We start from the raw sequence: 22159 nt of genomic DNA on the forward strand, positions 1-22159 counted from the left end.
ACTTATAGCAAGCACTTCTATCAGCTGTCCCTCTTGGTTCCAACAAGTAAAAATATGGCATCAAAGAATGGACCAGCTTTAACCCGCAAGGACATTTCTCACAGATTCAGTACAAGGAAAACTGGGTTACAGCGGGTGTAAAATACACGACACAGCACAGACAACTGGACCTGAATGAGCATGACCAGCAAATGTAAAATAAATACTAACTCCTATAGCATCCTTAGCCAGGAGTGCAATCTTCATCTGTAGACGTGTATCTTGACCAGTGCAATCGGCCGCTGAAGTCAAATAGAACAGATGATAGATTCCATCTCACTAGATAATAAGCCAAAATTACCAGAAAGTCAGGAAGATGTTCACACCCAAAACAAGTACCAACATCTCATGATATATCAAACAAGTATAGCACAGGGCAAGGTCATATAATATAATAAAAACAAAAGAGATCACATGACTCTTTTCTGGGGATGAGGGTGTTAAAAGAAGAGGCAGGGAATCTACCTTTATTTGAAGATTCCACTGTGTTGGGTATATGGTTTAACCAAAACAACAAAGCAGCTGTGGGTGAATTCTGTAGCCTCCCACATTTGGCAGCCAAACATTTCTTTGTACATTGATAGATGAAATCATGGTTCCCACTTCCATAATCCACTCGTTAAAACAAATTAATGCCAGTGAAGGCAAGCTTGACTGCATATTACATGCTGACTTCTGTTTCGTAATCCATATTTCATACCCAAGGAAAATCAAAAATAGACAACAGAAGCCCAAACTCCATATGGCAAGTCTAAATGTTTTCACTCAGGAAATCCATTCTCTTTCCCTAAAAAGTAGGCCAGCGTGAAAGATACATAAACACATGGTGTTCCAGCACCAAGTCCCTAATAAACATCATAGATGTAATAGCAAGAAAATAAAATATGGCCAATTCCTTCAGTTCAATTGCATTGCCTCTGCATGATACTTCTCCAAATCCGCATCAAGATCATCAGCAGATACCTTTTCACCGCGACCTGCTCCGCCACGACCTCTTCCCCGTCCCCGATCCCTTCGAACGCCCTGCCCTCTTCCTCCTGGCCTTCTTAATGCCCCACCTCTTCCTTGTCCACTGAGCCAGATCAACAACACACAGTCATCTTTAATGCACAAAAAGACAGCCAACTAAACCATCACAACCAAATAAATATTTCTGATAAAACAATAAACGCCATCTCACGACATAGTTATTGATTCAAATTAAAATGCCAAACAAAAAATCCAAAAGTGAAAATAGAACAAACATCTTGCATAGGAAAAAAGAAATGCAGCCTTCTTGCATCCATAAAGAATCATAGTGATTAAAATTAACACTAGCATAGCAATTCACTCATTCGGGGTCACTTTTACAAAAGTAAAATGAAAGGACATACAGTTATCTCAACAGCGAGCATATGGTAGGGCATCAATCAGTTAAGATACCTCCAATATGTAAAAGGATCAATAAGTAATTGACTCAAAATTCAAAGTATCCAAAAGCTTTCAGCAATTTTAAAGAATGAAAATTGCTAGCAACAGGGACACTAGTAACAGTCATAAACTAATTGCAAACACCATAAAGCAAGACTTGTTAAGTTTTCTAGCGAGAGTTAAAATGAATTCAATTTCAAATCATAGAGCAATATATATGCATCCAAAATCACCAGTCAAATCTAGGGGGGGAAAATCTAAACCATAGAATGTAACAAAGGTTCACAACTCCAAAAACCAAATTAAATAAGAACAGATGATCAAAGAACAGAGCCAATAAGCAAGTGCATACCTTCGAGGAACTCCATCAAAATTTCCAATAGCCCCGTTACGAGCAGGAGCCACACCAGGTGTGGAAATGTTGGTTCCCACAATCTCAATCTTCATTGGTTTCCCATCCAACTGAACATTGTTGTATCTCTTTACAGCAGCTACAGCATCAGCTCGTCGTGAAAATACTACTTCTGCTGTACCCTATGAAAAAAAGTTTTTCTGAACTACTGCAGGACAGAACAAATTGACCAGAAAGAACAGATTATGCCAACAGGATAAGATACCTTTGATCTGCCACTCCTGTCATAATGAACCGCATGCCGTTTCAGGTCACCAACTTCAGCAAACAATTCCTGCGTAGTAAGAAAATTGGATATCAAACTTTGACCGTAAAACTATAAGTATAACACATTTTTTCTTATTTTGGAATAATATATTATTGCAATTAAACATTTGCTTTCTTTCTCAATAAAACACTGAACCAGGAAAATTAGATTTTGGGGTAGAATATAGGCAGACCAAGGTAGCCAAAGGCACCAAAAGGCACACCTAAGGGACTGTTAGTTAGTATTGCAAGGACAGGGAAGGGAGGACATTTTTTTTTATTTTTAAACTTAAGAGAGTTATATAACTAAATAAAAGATTAGGACTTCAAATTTATATTAATCTATCATTTTGAAAAATTATCAAACAAGAGAATATTTATTAGAAATAAAATATTTTTCCTAATTGAGATGTTTGGAAACAAATGTTTGTTTTGGAAAAATAAACTGAAGCTCTCTAGGAAATTGGCAAATAAGCAATTATTTTTTAAAAAAATAAGTTGAACAAAACAAATGGTAGATATGTGCTTAATTAAATTGTTTACTCGAACACATCAAAGAACATAATTATTGACTTCTTTTCCAAACTGAGTAACAATTGTTGTGTCTTCATGAAGCCCCAAGCAAAGGAAAAGTAATAAGAAGCATAAAGAGCAACCATTTTGAAGATGCAGGCTAAGGTGGGAGAGTGGATTAGGTTTTCCACCATGAGAAAGTTATTGAACACTGTTCGATATATCAGGATTTTTTCTTTTTATTCTTTTAGCTAATTCTCTTTCCAGCCTAATTTCAGAGGCTGCTGGGGTAAAGAGAAAGGTTGTATAGTTGGAGCTGCGGTGCTGCAATTTGCAGCAGTCACTGTGTCATTGATCGTAACAAGAGTGGAAGAGATGCAGCCAGAGGGTGGTCTCCTGTGGTGCTCGGAACGTATGCAAGAGGGAATGTTTGTAGAGGCACTGCCGCAACAATCTGGCCAGAGAGGAGCATAAGGAAAAAGGAAGGAGGAAAGAAGGAAATAGGAAAAAACAACGGGTGGCACCGCTGCCAAAAATCGCTCCCAATGGCGGACGGCAAATCGCTGCAGTGAAAGAGGAGAGTTGATCCTTATATTCTTGCAAATTTTACTGGTCTCCGTTTCATTCTATCTTTTCTTGATTGATTATTCTCCATACGTTGGTCCTGATATTCACTGGTTATGGAAACATGGTTGCTTGCGAGCGGCTTGGAGTGAAGGGGGCACACCTGACCAAATTGTGCCTCACTCAAGCACTTTCATGGTTCTGTTTTTTATTTCATCTCTGTTTGTTACCGTGATGTACAAATGAAAATAATGTTGCTGGTTTGAGATTGTCTATCCTGTGTTGTGCCTGTGTGAAAATAGGGGGTACAAGATGGAGGAAGAAGTAGTTGACGGGGGAGCATCACGGCAGCATGATGATGAGAAGCAGGACAAAAATCGGGAAAGAGAGGGGTAGAACAGGAGAAAGAAAAAAATGGAAAAGGAAAAAATCCTGGTCAATGATTTAAAATTAATACATCTAGCGGTGTTAAATAACTTTCCCGTGGTGGGAGTCCTAATCCCCTCTCCCACCGTAGCCTGCGTCCCAGTTTGAAATTGATACGGGAACAACACTAAACGTGTGTTTGTTTTCATTTGAAAACGCTAATATGGTGAGCTACAAGGAGTAGCTTCTGAAAGACACAGTGAAAATCTGCAGAACCAAACATACACTAAATCACAAAGACATTAGCACAAACATACACTTCACTGTTCACATAACAGTAAACCGTACGCATCCCTCACCTAATTTGTTCAAGTACCTTCTTCCTTTATAAATTTTTTTTTTTAAAGGGGCCTCTCCCAAACTTCGCAAACACTAGCAACAAACAACACAGAACAAGGATTCCTTACAAACTCCCAAATATCACGGCCATGTCTCACTAAAATTCAACGCGAAAATTCAAGGTCATGCCAAATAAAAAATATAGGCAAAGTACAAGAAAAACAAAGAGATAATCATTACCTTAATATCGTCACTGGAAACACCATAATCCAAGTTTGAAATGTAAAGCTTAGTCCCAGTTTCTATGGAAGCCGCACGACCACCTTGAGCAGGGTACCCCGCCGCAGCCACTTGCTGATCTGCATATAAATCGTGCTGCCACGTCGCCTCCGGCGCCTAAAACCGATAATTAACCAAATCCAACGCAAAATTAGGGTTTCAAATCGAATACCGAACGCAGCGAAATTAAAAACTAAAATAATCGAAGAAAGTAAAAGGTACCTTAGCGGTGGCATAAGGAGCGGCGCGGTTGGCGGCACGGTTGGGGAACCGGCGAGAAGGTCCGGAACCGGAGGGTCGGATCCGGCCACGGGAACTTCCGGATCCAGATTTTTTGTTGTTCTTGATTATGTCGTCGAGCGACATATCCATAGCTGCAGACATGTTTGCAGATTCAAAATTAGGGTTTCGCGCAACCACGAAAGGATCTGATGAGATTGAAAGGGGAAGCTTAGGGTTTCGTCGAGAGAGTGAGGGATGGGAGAAGGGTGGGTGGTGGTATGATAATTAAATATGCAGTGTTTAGAGTTTGAGGTATTGAGATTGGGTCTTTAGAATTTTTAAACTTTCTCTCCATCTGATCTTGAGGCAGATAAGGTAAAGGTAATATCAAACTAACCAGATAAGGTCATTTTTCCTTATTTACACTATTTCTTTCTAAATAATTATCCATATATATTAGTTTTTAATTTAATTCTTTAACTATATTATCCTTTAAGAAGTCATGTTTTCAGATCCGACTTTTCATTTTTGTTTTTTTAATGTTATTTTATTATATTCAAAAATGTTATAATTAAATTAAATGAAAATAATTAATAGTCTTAAAATAAATAAAAAAAGAAAAAGGGATTAAAAAAATAGATTCATTAAAAATACACTGGGTATATAATTACCACAACTCAGTTATATTAAATGAAAAAAATTAAAACACTCAGATAACAAAAAATACTATCAATTAGATAAACAAATATAACATAATAAAACGAAAATAACAGAACGTACTAGTAACAACAATTGAAACACAAAAATGATGAAACTAATCATAATTTGAAAGATGTTGTGTAGTAAATATGTCTTTTTTCATTTAAAACATTCTAGCGATTTGTTCATCATGCGCAACATCTACATCAGATATTGCAACATGTTGATCGATTATTAGAGCTGGTTGGGTTGCTAGTTTGCTAAAAATAACTAAAAATTTTATTAAACAAAAATGTTTTCAGTAGTTGAATTATGCTAACATCTTTAACATGTCTTCATCATTTTTTCAATTCTGTTATTTCATATTAAATTAATTTTTCTAAATATTTTGTATGACCTGACTGTCGAAAGAACAATTGTCTGACCACATGTAACTCGTGAATTTCATAAGGGAGAACCCTTAGATGTGCAACTTGCTTGATGATATCTTTGAGTGTTTTGATGTTGCATCCCGAAGGAATTTTAAATCTTATTAGGTTTGTTCCAGTGAAAGAGTAACCTAAAAAATCATCTTGTTGTGGTATCTTCCACTTGCCGTTGTAATACAACATTGTATCATCATAAGTATGAGTGATGGTGAATCGAAGTAGGTTAAGTATACCATCAAATGTTCTATTGATGGTACATAATAATTCTATAGGACCAGCAAACAGGTATTGTTCATTGCACATTAACATTGTGCAAACATCATCATCAATTTTCAATTGCAGAGAATGAAAAAAAGATTGTTGACATGTATCTATGGATGACTATCGGTAATAGATTTCATACACAAATTGGTCATTGGTTAGCCAAAAGGTGTTGTGCATTCTATTCTTTAGTGTCTCAAAAGAACACTCACTAGGAACTCGCATTGGTATTGAAGTAGGACATTGAAAATAAACATCAATTTGGTTGTGTTTGATTGATCCATCTGAAAAAATGAATGCTAATTTCGAGTTAGCAATGATTTGAGTGTTTGTTTCTTCCAATAATGTCATAATATTGAGATTGAATTTCGTTTGTGAAGGTATGTTGTGTGGAAGTGTGTGGTTATATTAAAGGTATTTGGTATTATTTATAGTTGTTTGAATATTTGCCCCATTAATATGTATTGGATTCTCATAAGGTTAGAATTGTCTTTTTGATGGAGGTTTTTCTCTAATCCAATGTTGATTGAGACATGTCATTATTCCAATTTCACTTTTATCAATATAGTGCATAGTATTGTCAATTTTTAGTGTGATTTTATCCTGCTACCTAGTGTACTAATGCATTATTATTTTCAGACTTTAAATTTAAATTTTGATTTATCAATTCAATGTTAGTTTTTTCAATGAAACATCTATTATTTTTTTTAAAGACTTGGGTAAATTATAAAGTGTTGTCAATTTTGAATGTTATTTTACTTTGTTACATGGTGCACCAGACATCCAATATTACTTTCAAACTTTAAATTTAAATTGTGAATTGTCAATTCAATGTCAATTTTCTGTAAATAATAAACTTGATTAATTTGCACAGACTTATTAATTTCAAGTGTTTGCGTTTTAGGGAGTTGTATAAACTGAAACAAATGATTTTTTTCATTGCGTAAAGTAAGTGTTACAAACAACAATGAAACGAAATAGGCAATGCAAACTCATAATGACATAATGTTAAAGCACTGAATATCCACATAACACACCAAGGGAAAATCTCAAAGTAGAAAAAACTAACACGCGGATCATCCCCAGATTACCAATCTCATTTGATTCTTGGTTCGTGGGAATTAGACATGTTACATCCTTTCGGCCCAAAAAAGGAGTCATTATCACTACCATGGTCTTTGACCCAGCAATCTACACTGCACTCGTATTCATCTATTGGGTTTTCAAGATTGGGGTTTGAATCATGTTGGTTGTTTGGTGGGTTATTGTTGTTACAAATTGTGGCAAATAACTCCACAAATGGTAGTGTTGGGTTATTGTAAAAAATGTTGAACATTTGTGCAACATCATGATCATGTCCCAGAATAAAACATGTGTACATATGTGATTGTCCTGGCTCAAATATGGGGCATCGAAAGTGGAGATGTTGGTGTGGTTCAATGTTTATTTTTTGTTGAAAAAGTTCAACCAATTGTGTAAGGGTTATGAACTTGTTGACCATGAAAGTTTTTGCATTGTTACTAATGAAAGTGGTGCCTTCATTAATGTTGCAGATTTGGTTGTTGCAATAAACACAAACGTATGTAGTTGGGTGAGACATAATGGTAGGGGTTAAGATGAATATTTGAAAGTTATTCGAATGTCTTTGGCTAGTAATGGTATTTATAGAATTTGTCAGTTGCGTGCAAGTGTTCACTGTGCAGTCACATGCAATGGTAAATGGCCTCGAGATGCGATAAAGGTTAGTGCGGTAAGCAGAAATAATAAAAAAAAACAACTTTAATCGTTTGCACATGTTTTTGTATGTTGCGTGTAAGTGTTTACTATGCGGTCACATGCACTGGCAATTGGCATGCAAGCCTGACTAGCACAAGGCCTCAAGATGGGATAAGGATCAATATGGTAACAAAAGATTTTTAAATTCAAAATTATTGGAATTGTTCATAAATTATAAATACGAGGTTTTAAGGGTCGAAAACATAATTGTTTAGATGTTTAGGTAATAATTTGATGTCCTTCGAGAAAATTATGAAATAAATTTGACACATATATTTTTAATGTATTGGAAATAAATTTGATAAATTGCATAACATGATCACTTAAATATAGTTTTAAGGGTCACAAATATTATTTTTTATTTTTTACTATTAATTTGAGGTCTTTCTTGATGAAAGTGTTATACGATATATTTTTTGACGTGAAAACTATGAAATAAATTTACCACTGATATTTTTAATGTAATAGAGATCAATTTCATAAATTGCATAACATGGTCACTTAAACATATTTTTAAGGGTTGAAACATAGTTTTTTTTTTATTTTATACTATTAATTTGAGGTTTTCCTTGATGAAATTGTTACACGATATTTTTTTATTCTTTGACGTGAAAATTATGAAATAAATTTGTCACAGATATCTTTAATGTATTAGAAATAAATTTTATATATGACATAACATGACCACTAAAACATATTTTTAAAGGTTGAAAACATAATTTGTTTTTATTTGTTACTATTAATTTGAGGTTCTTCTTAATGAAACTATTACACGATATTTTTTTCATTCTTTGATGTGAAAACTATGAAATAATTTTGTCACAGATATTTTTAATGTATTGGGGATAAATTTTATAAATTACATAACATGACCACTTAAACATATTTTTAAGGGTAAAAAACATGGTTTTTTTAATTATTTTTAACTATTAATTTGAGATCTTTTTTTATGAAATTGTTACACGATATATATATTTTTGGATTCTTTGACTTGAAAATATGAAATAAATTTGTCACAAATATTTTTAATGTATAAATAAATTTTATAAATTGCATTACATGGTCACTTAAACATGGCATGACTACTTTAACGTAATTTTGAAAACTACACCAGAAGGATACTTAAACATAACTGATCTCATCATCACAATATTTTATACTTTAATGACCAAGACAATGATCAGTCCCACACAGGGTGGTGGACGACGATTACCTCGCGAATTTCTTCTCTCTTGTATCACTGGTTCTCCCTCATGATGATGATGTTGTTGTTCTGTCTCAAGATTTTGCTACAACTAAAGAACTGTGTCCTTGTTCTCCAAATGAATATGATGCATCAAATTGTTGTAAAAAAGCTAAATTTGATGTCACATAATTTGGTGTAATTAAATCAACACCAAATAAATTGGTCATCCATTTAGGGTTAGTTGTCTTACCTGACTCGCGAGTCTGACCAAAAGTTTGATGAACAAGTGATGGAGTACAGAACGTTGACTCAGGACATGGAACTGGGAAATGTATTTCTTTAACAGTTGTCCTTACAACATGAGGGGTAATTGTTGTGCGAGGATCATTTAGTTGTTGTACAATAGACAAGAACAAAATAGTATTTTGCCTATACCATTACATATACTCTGGTGTATATGTCACTAGTTCTTCAACCCATTGTCCAGTTAAAACATCAATGTGTTTGTTTTTTTAGATATTAATCCACCATGCATGATATTTCGTCCAAATCACTGTAATGATTTCCTCGAATGTCAATTTGGTGAAGTCGATTAAGATTCAAGGGATCAATAGGGATGTCTTGATGTAGTCTAAATTGTAGCTTGACCCAGTTTGTTTGATTTCATTCCATGATGGGAAAACAAATAATTACAATACATGCATACCAAATGTCCTTGTCTCTGTATGCATGCCTTGGTAGGTGTTCTTTAAATCCTTTATATGGGACCCAAGAAAACAGAAATATATGTTAATAATGTAACATTAGTAAATGTTAATATGTACATATTGATGATGTAGTTGATGATAGTAATATACATGATGGCTCTCCATATGATCTATACCTGACCAATTCACCATGAAGTGTGCCCCTAAGTTCTAATCTACCTTCACTCCATCTAAAATGTAAATGAAACAAAATCACTACTCATTATAATGTTATAATGCGCATCATTGAAATTAAAAATTGTGATTTCATTATTTGTAATAACCTTTTAGCGAGCGGATAAGTTGTTTCGGGTCGTGAGACTCTTGGTGCAATAAAAGACATGCAATACCAAGCTCACGACTGCAATAGTAAGGCACAACCACCCATAACTCTATAACCTCCAATAATGTTGGACACAATTCTATGTATAGGTTTGCTAAACAAGCAGAACCTCAACTATATTTTTTATGTTGTAAGAATCACGTAATAGGTTCAAATACATTACATGAACTTTATTTCCAGATTTATCAAGTATTAAAGCACCACCAATCATGTACATTATGTAAGTTCTACACATGTATTGTAGTTGGTGTATTGTTGGTTTTTTAGGTAATAATGCGCACAAGATGTTAAGCAACCATGTCAGCTTCAATGTGGTTTCCTTACGTGCGTTATCTGAAAGGACTTCGCCTTGTAACTCATCGTATAACTCATCTCAATGTAGGAAGTTAGGTCCTGTCACAGCACGACCATCAATCCTAATGCCTAGATGTAGTGCAACATCTTCAAGTGTGATGGTGCACTCACCCCATGGCTGGTGAAAAGGGTGTATTTCAGGCCTCCATCGTTCAACCAATGTAGTGATTACTGTAGAATCAATTATGCACTGTTTGATTAGGACAATATCTTGAAACCCACTAGACAATAATAATGATATAATTTATGGTTATGGTTCAAGTATTGTATAGTAATACGAAGTGATTAAGTCATTATTTGTGGTACATGAATGGTGAACATGTTGATGATGCAATAAAAGTATATGAGGCATCAATTTAAAGTTGGATATTGGTGTTGTTTAGTACAATTGAAGGTTTATTTTACTTCTAATTGAGTTATAGTTGACTTTCTATATATGTGTTACCTTGAACCTAATGATAATGTCATTTCATTTTTGAATTCAGAATGAACCATTATATTCCTATTTGTTGATGAAGTACCATGTGCGGACAACAGTTATTGTTTGTGCTACATTAAAATCACTTATTTAATTTCTACTTGCAAAAATATAATGTCTATGATCTTGAAACTTCTATTTATCACTAATTATCTATTGTTTTATGTTCATTTCTTTCACTATATATTTAAAACAGAGTACTTATCTTTCAAGAAGAAAAAAACAGAGTACTTATTTATTTTTCATGTTTAGTTGAATTATTTACTTTCTATTTTGGCGCAAGCTAGCATGGTCAAAATGGCGTGAAGTGGTTTATGGTGGACAAACTTACAATATCCTGTAGATTTAACTTATATTTACTTAAACAAACTTATTCCATTTCCTTAAATAGTTGTTCACTAATACAAGTTGAATTGATTCAAAATTATAAGTACTACCGTAAGAAGCAGATACTTTTGTTAAGGAATAACCAACGAAGTTTTCTTGTCTCTTGACAAGTAGTTAAGGTTAATAGCTATTATTACTAGAACCATCCAATTGTGCTTTGCACAGACAATCACAGTAAAAAGTAAAAAATAAGAAAAAGAGAGGGCTCTTGCACCATAATGGTGTGATTTTTAAAAAAATTATGAAAATGAGTAAATTGTACTTTAAAATATAATTTCATTATAAAAAATGGTGATTTAAAGTACGATTTTGTGTTTGAGAAAATTGTTACATTGAATCTGAAATCGTATATGCATATATCATTTCAGTTGTTTAATTTGTTTTTTATTATTAAAAGTTGAAATTGTATCTTAAAATATGATTTCAACCTATGTTTAATTATTTTAGAAATCATAATTTAACATACAATTTCATTAGAAAAAAACTAAAATTATATTTTAACATATGATTTCAATTCTTAGAGAAAAAAATATCTTAAATAAATAAAAAGCAAAATTGTGTTTTAATATACAATTTTTTATTGTGAAATCATATATTAAAGTATGATTTACCTATTTTTGTATTATTTTAAAAAATATACAAATTACGGTAATGATTTAAAAATTCTACTCATTTTCGTGATTAACCCAAAAGACAGCAAGGTGAGAGACTGCATGTGAAGTAAAATAATAATAATAATAATAATTTACATTCCATGAATGAAGGCCGGACATATTTGATATATATAGAAATTAGAGCAAAATACACTCATACATCTGGAATTGTTTTAAATTGTATATAATACCATTTTTTTTCTATTTCTACACTACTCCCCTTGAGCTCTTCCGGTTTTTAAATTTCTTGGCTCTTCTCGTCACATTATTTCAAATTTATATTGCACCTAAAAGTATGGAATCATATGAAATTTTTTTATCTATAAGAATTAAAGATAAATATCAATAAGTCTACGACAATTTATATATTTTATTCCATCAATCAACTATAAAAAAAATTATTACTTTTTTATATATATTTTCAAAACTTTACATAGGAAAACCGAAAATTTCAATTTAACTATTTATAAAATACACAACTAAAAGCACGTTACATACTTTTGAAATACATAACAACAAGAATGCAACATATAGCACAGATTTCTCATTTAAAAAAATGGTATTTTAAATTAAAAAGTTTATGTGCTTCTTTCAGCAGTATCTTGACCATAGTGAGTGATTGAACCAACCATGCGTTCAATTGAACTTAAATACTTCGAAAGTAGAATTCAGTTGAGCGTGCAAAGCAGGTTTCAGGTCATACAAACACAAACACAAAGTCATTAACATTTGCCTAAGTAAACGACAAGAGACACTGGTTCCTACGGCTACCATGACTTTCGCAAGGTTAATCACACGCGTTTCTTTAATTTTTTTCTTCAGTAATAAAATAAATAAAAACTGGAAAAGAAAGAAGAAAAATTATTACTCAAGCAACATATGATAGGAATAATATACGTCTCTGTATTAGCAACTAATTCCATACAAAGAAGGATCAACAAATCCCATATTCTTCACTTACAAATTGCTTTCACCAAAAAGAAAAAATAAACCAACACTTCAACATAAAACATATTCCTAACAGAGACACCTAGATCGAAGCGAAGGGGCATAATAGTCAGTTCAAGAGCTAGTGAACTTGGTGACAGCCTTGGTACCCTCAGAGACGGCGTGCTTGGCCAATTCACCGGGCAGCACAAGCCTGACCGCGGTCTGAATTTCCCTTGAAGTGATGGTGGGCTTCTTGTTGTAACGGGCAAGTCTAGAAGATTCCTGGGCAAGCTTCTCGAAGATGTCGTTGATGAAGCTGTTCATGATTCCCATGGCCTTGCTTGAGATACCAATGTCAGGGTGGACCTGCTTCAGAACCTTGAAGATGTAGATCTTGTATGTCTCCACGCTCTTCTTGTTTCTCTTCTTCTTCTTCCCTTCTCCGCCGGCGCCTCCCTCCTTCGGAAGCTTCTTTCCGGCCTTTGGCTTCTTCTCCGCCGGAGCCTTGTCTCCCACCGTGGACTTCTTCTCCTCCGCGGGCTTCTTCTCCGCTGGCTTCTTCTCTGCCTTTGGTGCCATCACGATCACTCAATTTGGTTCTTTGAAAGGAATAAGGGTTTCGAATTGGGAATTGGGAATTGGGAATTGGAATTTGCTAAAGCCAAGAGCTGTGATTGAGAAGTGGTTGCACCGATGATTGATATATAAAAGGGTTTTCGCCTTCTCATTCGCTGGGGGAGTTTCGCGCGGATCGATGACGTGGGTCTCTTTTGTATGTTGAATTACGTTTCTCAAAATAAGACGGGAATAGACAGCCCAGATTTATCATTGACACAAAGGGTTGCGGATTGATGAGTTGGCTCTTTAAGGACCCTACAGATAGACGGCTGAGATGCTTCATGCTTATTCTCTTTTTTCTCAAAACTGAATTTCTCCCGGTGGAATTTAATTGCTTTTCACTTTGGTTTTCACTGCGCGCCTAATTGCTCTTTTTTCTTTTTCTTTTTTTTTTATCTCGCGCGGGTTTTAGTTTTTCTTTTTGCCCACCCTTTTTTACCAGAACGATGGGTTTTATTTTTTAATAAACTTTTGTCGAAACCTTGAGGTAAACATTCTCAATACAAGTTATTCCCCGCACAACGATGACTTTCAAAACAAGTGTAAAATTACTCATTTTTATAAAATCTTAATGATCGGAGACTAAAAATGAATTTTATTTACAGTAAAAAGGTTTTATCAATGGCTTAAGTGTGTAATATATATAATAAATTTATTTACAGTACAAAGGTTTTATCGGAGTACTTTTATTGTAAAAATACAAAAAGGAGAAGAAGTTACTTATAATATGTGGTTTAGAATTTATTCAGAAAAAAAAGGTGGTTTATAATTTAAATTAATTAACTGTTGGAGCTAAACTATTCAATTTTAATTTTTAGTGAAGGATTAGTCTCATAACTAATTTAAAGAATAAAAATTTGTAAAAATACCTAAAATTCTATCCAAAATCAAAAGTTCTAATTACATAGTTATAAAAAATATTGAATTTTACTCAAAATTTGTAGTTCCTCCTTTTCACTCTGTATCTAGAGAGCATGTCGTTTCGCCTATCCTTGTAGGAGACTGGGAATGGGATGGCTTAGAAGAAATGTATGTGAAAACGGCTTGTGTTTCTCCCCTAGCCTGCAGAAGACACTTAATTGTGTTTCAGATATCAATTTAAAGTTGATAGTTATGCGAATAATCAGTGCATTAGCGAATGGCGGCAAAAATATCAAATTGGGTTCTTTTTATAAAAAAATTTTATCAAAATGAGTCTGTTTTGTAATTATTTACTTTATGAGTCACTTTTTTTACTATAATGCGTCTATCCAAAGAGCGTCCCACTATAAGCTGATACGTGACATGACGTGACGAGGTGACAGAGGAGGTGGGATAGGGGGAGGAAGTGGTGGTCTGCCAGGCACGACCACTAGTGGTGGCGAGCCTGACACTTCCTTCTTCCCTATAAGATCTCTCTTCCTCCGTTTTATTTGATCTACGAAATCATTAAAATAAATTAACATCAACAAATTACTCAAAATAAATTAAATTACTGTCATAACAAATTATTACTTTACACACTCATGATGCAAAATAATCCGCATTTATTTTTAACGTCTATATAATTTTTGCCTATTAAAAAAATATACCAACAACATCAATAATTATGAGCTTAACTAATAATAATAATAATGTGGTGGACATAAAAACTACTACAATAAATAATTGTTGTCATCAACAAACAAATATAACATATATAAACATAACATAACTTTAACCAAAAATTAAATTATTAAGTTATAAAAAATTACTATTTATCACAAAAAAATATAAACAAAATTAGTATTTCATTTTATAGTCCGTGTCAATTTGTTTATACACCTACAAAATATAATCATTATTATCATCAATAGAATAAATATTAAATAATGTTATAATATATCAAACATAAAAAATATTTACTAGTTTTGAGTAAAATTTCTGACAGAAATTTAATTTATTTTGAGTAATTTGTTGATGTTAATTTATTTTAACGATTTTGTAGCGCGAATGAAACGGAGGACAAGGGGTTTCATAGGGAAGGAGGAAGTGTCAGGCTGGCCAACACTAGTGGCCCCGCCTGACAACTAGTGGTCGTGTCTGGCAGACCACCACTTCCTCTCCGTGTCTCACCTCCCCTGTCATCTAGTCACGTCATGTCACGTGTCAGCTTCTCATGGAATGCGCTCCTCGAATAGATGCGTTATAGTAAAAAAAAGAGACTCAAAGAGTAAATAATTACAAAACAGACCTATTTTAATAAAAAAAAATTGTAAAAAAGACCCAATTTGGAATTTTTGCGACGAATGGCCGTGCTTTTTGTTTTCACTCGCCTAGATTTCTCTGTGTGCGTCATCATTCATCAACTAAGTTGTTTGTTGCGGGTCTTCTTCAGCTTCTTTCATTTCTCCTTTTTTTTTTAATATCAATAATAATTGCACTTTGCAGCTTTTGAGTTTTGATAATTCACCTTAAATGTTCAATTTTAACTGTTAGTTTTTTCATTTTGTTTTGCAATGCAGGCCTTTCCTATGATACCAATGAACCGGTTCTCAGAGATGCCTCTGAACAACATGGTGAAATCATTGAAGGTAAAATCAAAGATCTTTTTTCTCTTATTTTGGGTCCCAAATTGATTATATATCACTGTCTTTAAAAATATACGGATTTATTGGCTAAAAACCTTGCTTCTATAATTCTATTTCACCCAACATCATTATATGTGGACCTTCTTCCTTGTCATCTCACAGATACTCAATGACATACCCATTCAGAAGGTGGGTTATGCACTTAAATTAATAAAATTGATTCATTTGTTTTTTTATAATTTATTATAACAATTTAAATCATAATTATTTTTTATAAACTAATTTTTTCCGTAAGTTTTATTATAACTAAATTTATTATAACCAGATTTATTACAATCAAATTTATTAAAAATAAATAAACAAAATATAATTTATTAATATTATAAATATTACTAAATAAATAAATATAAAATAATGAAACAAATAACAATATATGTAAAAATAATAATAATTTTAACACTTATTATTCCAACAGTTAAAATTTCAATACTAATAACATTTAAAGTAAAATCAAATTACTCTTTTCAATTCAATTGATTTTAATCAAATTTATAAATTTACACCCGTGATCAAACTTAAATATAAATATTTTTAATCAATTCAATTCAATTTTAATTTAAATATATAAATTACTCAACTTAAATTATTTGAATTCATTTAAATTAATTATGATTCTCATGTCATAAACCCAAGTACTTGATAAAACCTGAACACCAAATTCCCTAGAAAACGGACCTAGCTAATTATACCATTGAATCACATCATAATTATATATACTCAACATTTATCTTCATAACAATTACAATATCACATTAGGCAACCATACTTAAAATTGTTTTGATTTAATATTTAGCCAACTTACAGAATAATTAACGGTTTACACCCAAATTAAAAAACGGGGGAAAATCTTTTAAAGGTCATCGTCGTATACTGAACATTGAACACAAAGAAGATGGGCATACAAATAAACATTTTTAAAAAGGAATATCGACCTCGAACGAAGTTAGAGAGACAATCACGAGTACATAAAATAGTCAAAACAGCCATTCCATGTATCAAATTACCCCTATACGATCGATTCTACCATTTCCATACACAGAGGATGAACCTAATCCCAATACTTCAATTACAAATAATAATAAAAAAGTTAACTGTTCAAATCTAAGCATAGGTCGCTAGATCTAACAGAAACACATGAAGAAAAACAAGAGCCAGGCAAAGATATTTTGTTCAAGAGCTAGTGAACTTGGTGACGGCCTTGGTACCCTCCGAAACGGCGTGCTTGGCCAATTCACCGGGCAGCACAAGCCTGACCGCGGTCTGAATTTCCCTTGAAGTGATGGTGGGCTTCTTGTTGTAGCGGGCAAGTCTAGAAGATTCCTGGGCAAGCTTCTCGAAGATGTCGTTGATGAAGCTGTTCATGATTCCCATGGCCTTGCTTGAGATACCAATGTCAGGGTGAACCTGCTTCAGAACCTTGAAGATGTAGATCTTGTATGTCTCCACGCTCTTCTTGTTTCTCTTCTTCTTCTTCCCTTCGCCGCCGGCGCCTCCCTCCTTCGGAAGCTTCTTTCCGGCCTTTGGCTTCTTCTCCGCCGGAGCCTTGTCTCCCACCGTGGACTTCTTCTCCTCTGCGGGCTTCTTCTCCGCTGGCTTCTTCTCTGCCTTTGGTGCCATCAGGATTTGGTGCTTCTAACGGAGTGAGAGTTTTGAATTGGGAGAATAAAGAGTGGGTGAAATTGTGAAAGACAGATGGATGCAACGATGATTAATATAGGAAAAGGTTTTCGTGTTCTTATTGGCTAAGGGGTTCTCGCGCGGATCCTTGACGTGGGTCTAGCATTGAGTAGACTGAGATGCGGATTGATCTGGCGTTTGATGGACAGCTGAGATGCTTTTTCCTCAAGACTGGAATTTGGAGTCTCTCTTCTTTTCACTTTTCAATGCGCGCCCAAATGGATATCTCCCTCGGCTTCCTCAGGCGCGGTTCAGTCAATGCTATGCAAATTTTGTTTTTATGAGTTTTTTTTTTTTCTTACTTTCTCTTCAACAAAACAAACAAAAATAGATTATCAATAGGTTTTTTTTTTTCATTTCCATCCTTTCCAAACGGACCGTAATGTTGCAATCTTTCTTGTTTTAAGTATATAACATTAATGCAATGCAATGCAATAATTCATTCATTCTTATTAATTTATTGGATTTTATCCACTAAATTAATAAGAATAAATGAATACAAATGTCATTTAAATTCATGAAAATGTAATATGTGTCACTTTAATTTCGTCATAAAAACCTTTGATTAAAGTTAATGTTCATTTTTTGTGACATTATCTATGTATGTGATAATTGATGATATACATGACACTATGATGCATATGTAACAGCTAACGGCATGCAAGTAATAGTCCATTTGGAGATCAAAATGGCATAATTGAACTATTGTTTGTCATCCACATGTGTGTGATTAATTATTACGTGTTTTAAATTATCATGTGTAATTCATGTATGTACTTTCAACTCACACATAAGTGGATAACATGTCACGTAGTAATCAATATTAGCTTTAACAAAAAAAAAATAATTAACCGTAAGACTAAAATAACAAATAAAAATACATTTTGAATGACTTCAATGACATTTTTGTACTTTTAAAAACTTAAGTGTAAGTGAATTACACTTATTAATGGGACTAAAGTGAGAAATCACCCTTAATTTATTTTATTGCATTTGTCACTTGTGTTTTGGTAGATACTAGTTGAGTGACCGTAAGATACACGAACTAATTGTATGTAAAATTGTCAATTGCAGATCGAGGTTCAGCAAAATGAAATAAAACACAAAGGGCTCCTAAATTAAAATTGCAAAATAAATCATTTATAACTATATAAAAATAAAAATGTCAAATGTTTCAAAATTTAAGATTAAATTAACTAATTAAATAAAATTTGTTCTAGTGCACATTATCTTAACAAAATAACTGACCAAGAGATCAAATGTAGCATTTCAATAATATAAATTAATGAAAAATAAATAATAAATAAGAAACAAATAATAATTTCCTTACAAATTGATTTTAGACATCAATTTCATTCATATAAAAATATGTTTATTTAAATTATTATTATTATTATAAATTATTAAAAAAATCACCATATTAGTTGAATCACTGCAAAATCAATCAATATCTAAGTGATTCCTGCTGGTTTGTTTGATCTCTAAATGAGATAGCTTTAATTACTTTGATAATCCTTTTCTAAGATATATAAGAATTGTTATATATTTTCTTTAAATCATGTAACATGCTCTGATTTTTAAAAAGATGCAAGCTTTCATTTTCTCTTAATTCCTGGTCGTTTGTTAGAACTCCGAATGAGATAGCTTCAACTACTCTGATAAAAAAAAAAATCTAAGATATATAAGAATATTGCTATATATTTTTTTCTAAATTATGTAAAGTGATGGGGATTAGGAAAATTTTTTACAAAATCGTTGTAATTTTTCTTGTTTAAGATGAATTAGTTGAGTAGATTTACTATCATCACTTTTTTTAGACACTTCAATTAAGACCTTAACCAATTAAACATATCTACTATTAAAATTAGGGGTGAACATGGATTATATTTTTTAAAATTTAATCCAAGTTCAAACTGTATCCATTTAAATGGATATGGATCTTAATATATGATTTGGATTTATTTTAAATTGATTTGGAACCGGTTTTAAACCATAAAAATCAGTTTAGTTTTAAAACCAAATTTTAAATTTGATTTATGGTTTACAACTAGTTTTAGAATCGAATCTGAACCCAAAAACAAAAACAAAAACAAAAATTGGTGAATAGCCCAAAAAAACCTTTAAAACCAGTTTATGGTTTGAATTTGAAATAATAGTACGTCTAAAATTGTTATAAAGTTAATTTTTTCATAATTTTTTTTCACTTTGCAATGTTGGGTGGGCACGAATTGAATTATCAAAAAAGGCTTAGGGTCCATTTGATACACAGTGAGACAAATTTGAGCTCCAAGACAAATTTGTATATTCTTCTTTCTTTGATGAACATTGGACATCACAATAAAAATAAAGTAAAATTTACAAGAATATCATTTTTAAAATTAATTATCTAAACCCTAAAATTCCTCATCTTCTTACTTCCTTCACCCATCTCAAATTGTTTCAGTGAAGTTTTTTTTTTTTTTGTGGTACATTCAAAAATTTTAAGCAAAGAAACAAAAACTTTACTTCTCTTGCATCAAGAAGCCGAAAAAATTAGCAACATATTACTTCTGACACAACAAGAAGCCAAAAAAATCCCAATTCTTTATTAAAATCGACTTCAAACCATAAATCAATTCCAAACCACAAATAAAGTTTTTTCACATCAACCTCTGCGTAAGTAGTAGTTTTACCTTGGCCTTGACAACAACATCTTCAAATCAACATCGGCTAGAGCTTTTGCAACTTGGTCTCAATTAGACTATCTTCAGTCAGATTTAGTATATGCATCATCAACTTGACCTCAGTTAAAGTATCTTTGATTTAGGCTCAACCAAGAACGTTCGTTTTAGATATTTTTCCATGTCAATTTGTTGAGATGAGCATGGACTGAATTTTTAAAAATCTAATCAAAATATCCAATTCATATCTAATTAAATGCACTGGATTTAAAATAACAGAAAATGAATTTAAAGTGACTTGGATTGGTGTGGTTTGTTGATAAGAATAAAAAAAGAGGGGTTGAATTGATTCTTTGAAAGATTATTTCTCAATTGATAATATTTGATAAGAGTATATTAAAAATTAATGGAACATTCATTAACCAACTTAAAAGAGTTATAGTGATTTATGCAATCCATATTTGATCCAAGTCACAAGTATTAAATGGAAAATATGGGCAACCAATATACAACACAATTATATATAGGTCTAAGACTTCACCAAAAACAAAAATACATAGTTAAAGAGATCAAGGCACAAATGTTTTATACAAAGGTTTATCATGTACATAGTTTGATGGACAATGGACAATATAAAAAAACAATACTATTAAATTTACTAAAATATCATTTACTGCATTAAAAAACTTACACCATTTTCATAACCCTTCACCCATTTACTGCACTATATTTTGAAATGGGTGAATTCTAAAATATCACAAGTGTGTCTCTCCATGCATGGTTGGGAGTGGTAGTTCAAAGGAAGAGAACCTTTTTTTTGGAAAGTGTGTAGACCTTTCTTACATTGTAAATTGGTATGTTAACTCCAAAAAACAACAAATCTCTCCGCACAACAACGAACATCACAAATAACTCTTCCACGCATACAAGATGCTTTGTTTTCTTATTATTTATTAGCAAATGTAAATCTTTATTGTGGGGAGGATTCAAAAGAAATTAACCATGTAAAGGAGGAAACCACCGTAGAAGTGTGAGAAGGAAGACAACTACAAAGATGCTATAGAGAACAAATGGGAGAACATGTGAAAGAGAGATAAATATAAAAAATAATTTTGACTTTTCATTATTTTATTGTGCAATGGACACAAAATTATTGTTAACTAAATGGTCTTAATAACTTAAGAAAGAGGTGGATTTAGTTACTATGAAAATTGTTTATGCCCAACCGTTAATCCTAAAGGAATGTATGTGTATATATTGGTGTAACTTTGAAAACTATTACACTATTTTATAACTTTTAACTTGATAATATTTTCTTCAAATTCATCTTTGGATTGAAAGTTCATTTCACATATATCATATATATAAAAATTTATTTGTTATCTCTTTCATATAAATTAAAATCGACGTAATATAAATCTTTCAAAAGATACTTAAATATGAATCATTTGATTACCTTTTTATTATTGTTTAATTTTGACACAAATAATCTTAGTAATAGGTAAATATACTTTGAGATAAGGAGAAAGACAATACTTATTACTATAGTAGAGTTGTTCTAGTATTATAGTAGCATTATCCTAACCCTACGTTCATCGCATACAACATATTGAATCTACTTAAAGCTATTTGTTCTAGGAAACATTTATTTTATATTCATCTCTAAGATTTTCTTCATAGACAAAATAAGCTCACGTTTTCTTAGAAGTAGATAGATTTTGCCCAAAAAAACTTTTCATTTTAGTTTAGCTCTGTAAATTTTAGAACTCGTGTTAATCTCTTATTTTACAAAGTTATTCATCATTTGAATCCTTTATATTTTTCATGATCATTTTGCATAAATAAATCAAATGAATGGTTTGTAAAATTAAGAACTAATTCAAGATTTTTTAAATCTTGACAAATAATTTTATTTGTTCATACAATTTAATGGACTAATCACTAATGGGAAACATTAAGAACAT

At 32.3% G+C, this 22159-nt stretch overlaps 3 protein-coding genes across 3 annotated transcripts; all 3 read right to left on the bottom strand.

Moving 5' to 3' along the window:
* Nucleotides 1–797: 797 nt before the first annotated feature.
* On the bottom strand, nt 798–4793 carry LOC100817317 (THO complex subunit 4A). Its single transcript, XM_014764044.3, has 5 exons — nt 4391–4793; nt 4130–4285; nt 2067–2135; nt 1802–1983; nt 798–1111 (listed from the first exon to the last, which is right to left on the bottom strand). Exons 1-5 carry the CDS (start codon nt 4550–4552, stop codon nt 937–939), a joined length of 744 nt encoding a protein of 247 aa, XP_014619530.1. The 5' UTR covers nt 4553–4793; the 3' UTR covers nt 798–936.
* A 7788-nt stretch (nt 4794–12581) lies between these two features.
* On the bottom strand, nt 12582–13307 carry LOC111828532 (probable histone H2B). Its single transcript, NM_001360367.2, has one exon. The coding sequence runs from the start codon at nt 13208–13210 to the stop codon at nt 12764–12766; it is 447 nt and encodes a 148-aa protein (NP_001347296.1). The 5' UTR covers nt 13211–13307; the 3' UTR covers nt 12582–12763.
* A 3444-nt stretch (nt 13308–16751) lies between these two features.
* On the bottom strand, nt 16752–17544 carry LOC100817849 (probable histone H2B.1). Its single transcript, NM_001360366.1, has one exon. It carries the CDS (start codon nt 17473–17475, stop codon nt 17029–17031), a length of 447 nt encoding a protein of 148 aa, NP_001347295.1. The 5' UTR covers nt 17476–17544; the 3' UTR covers nt 16752–17028.
* Nucleotides 17545–22159: the final 4615 nt, after the last annotated feature.

This window comes from Glycine max, chromosome 11 (assembly GCF_000004515.6).
Source record: "Glycine max cultivar Williams 82 chromosome 11, Glycine_max_v4.0, whole genome shotgun sequence".
NCBI classification, from domain to species: domain Eukaryota; kingdom Viridiplantae; phylum Streptophyta; class Magnoliopsida; order Fabales; family Fabaceae; genus Glycine; species Glycine max.

Excerpts from the sequence above, each read along its gene's own strand:
- LOC100817317 (XM_014764044.3), bottom strand. The coding sequence starts at position 4,552 with ATGTCTGCAGCTATGGATATGTCGCTCGACGACATAATCAAGAACAAC. Across the intron at positions 4,286-4,390 it reads CTCCTTATGCCACCGCTAAG|GCGCCGGAGGCGACGTGGCA; the intron begins GTACCTTTTACT and ends TATCGGTTTTAG. Across the intron at positions 1,984-2,066 it reads ACAGGAGTGGCAGATCAAAG|GGTACAGCAGAAGTAGTATT; the intron begins GTATCTTATCCT and ends TTTTTTTCATAG.
- LOC111828532 (NM_001360367.2), bottom strand. The coding sequence starts at position 13,210 with ATGGCACCAAAGGCAGAGAAGAAGCCAGCGGAGAAGAAGCCCGCGGAG.
- LOC100817849 (NM_001360366.1), bottom strand. The coding sequence starts at position 17,475 with ATGGCACCAAAGGCAGAGAAGAAGCCAGCGGAGAAGAAGCCCGCAGAG.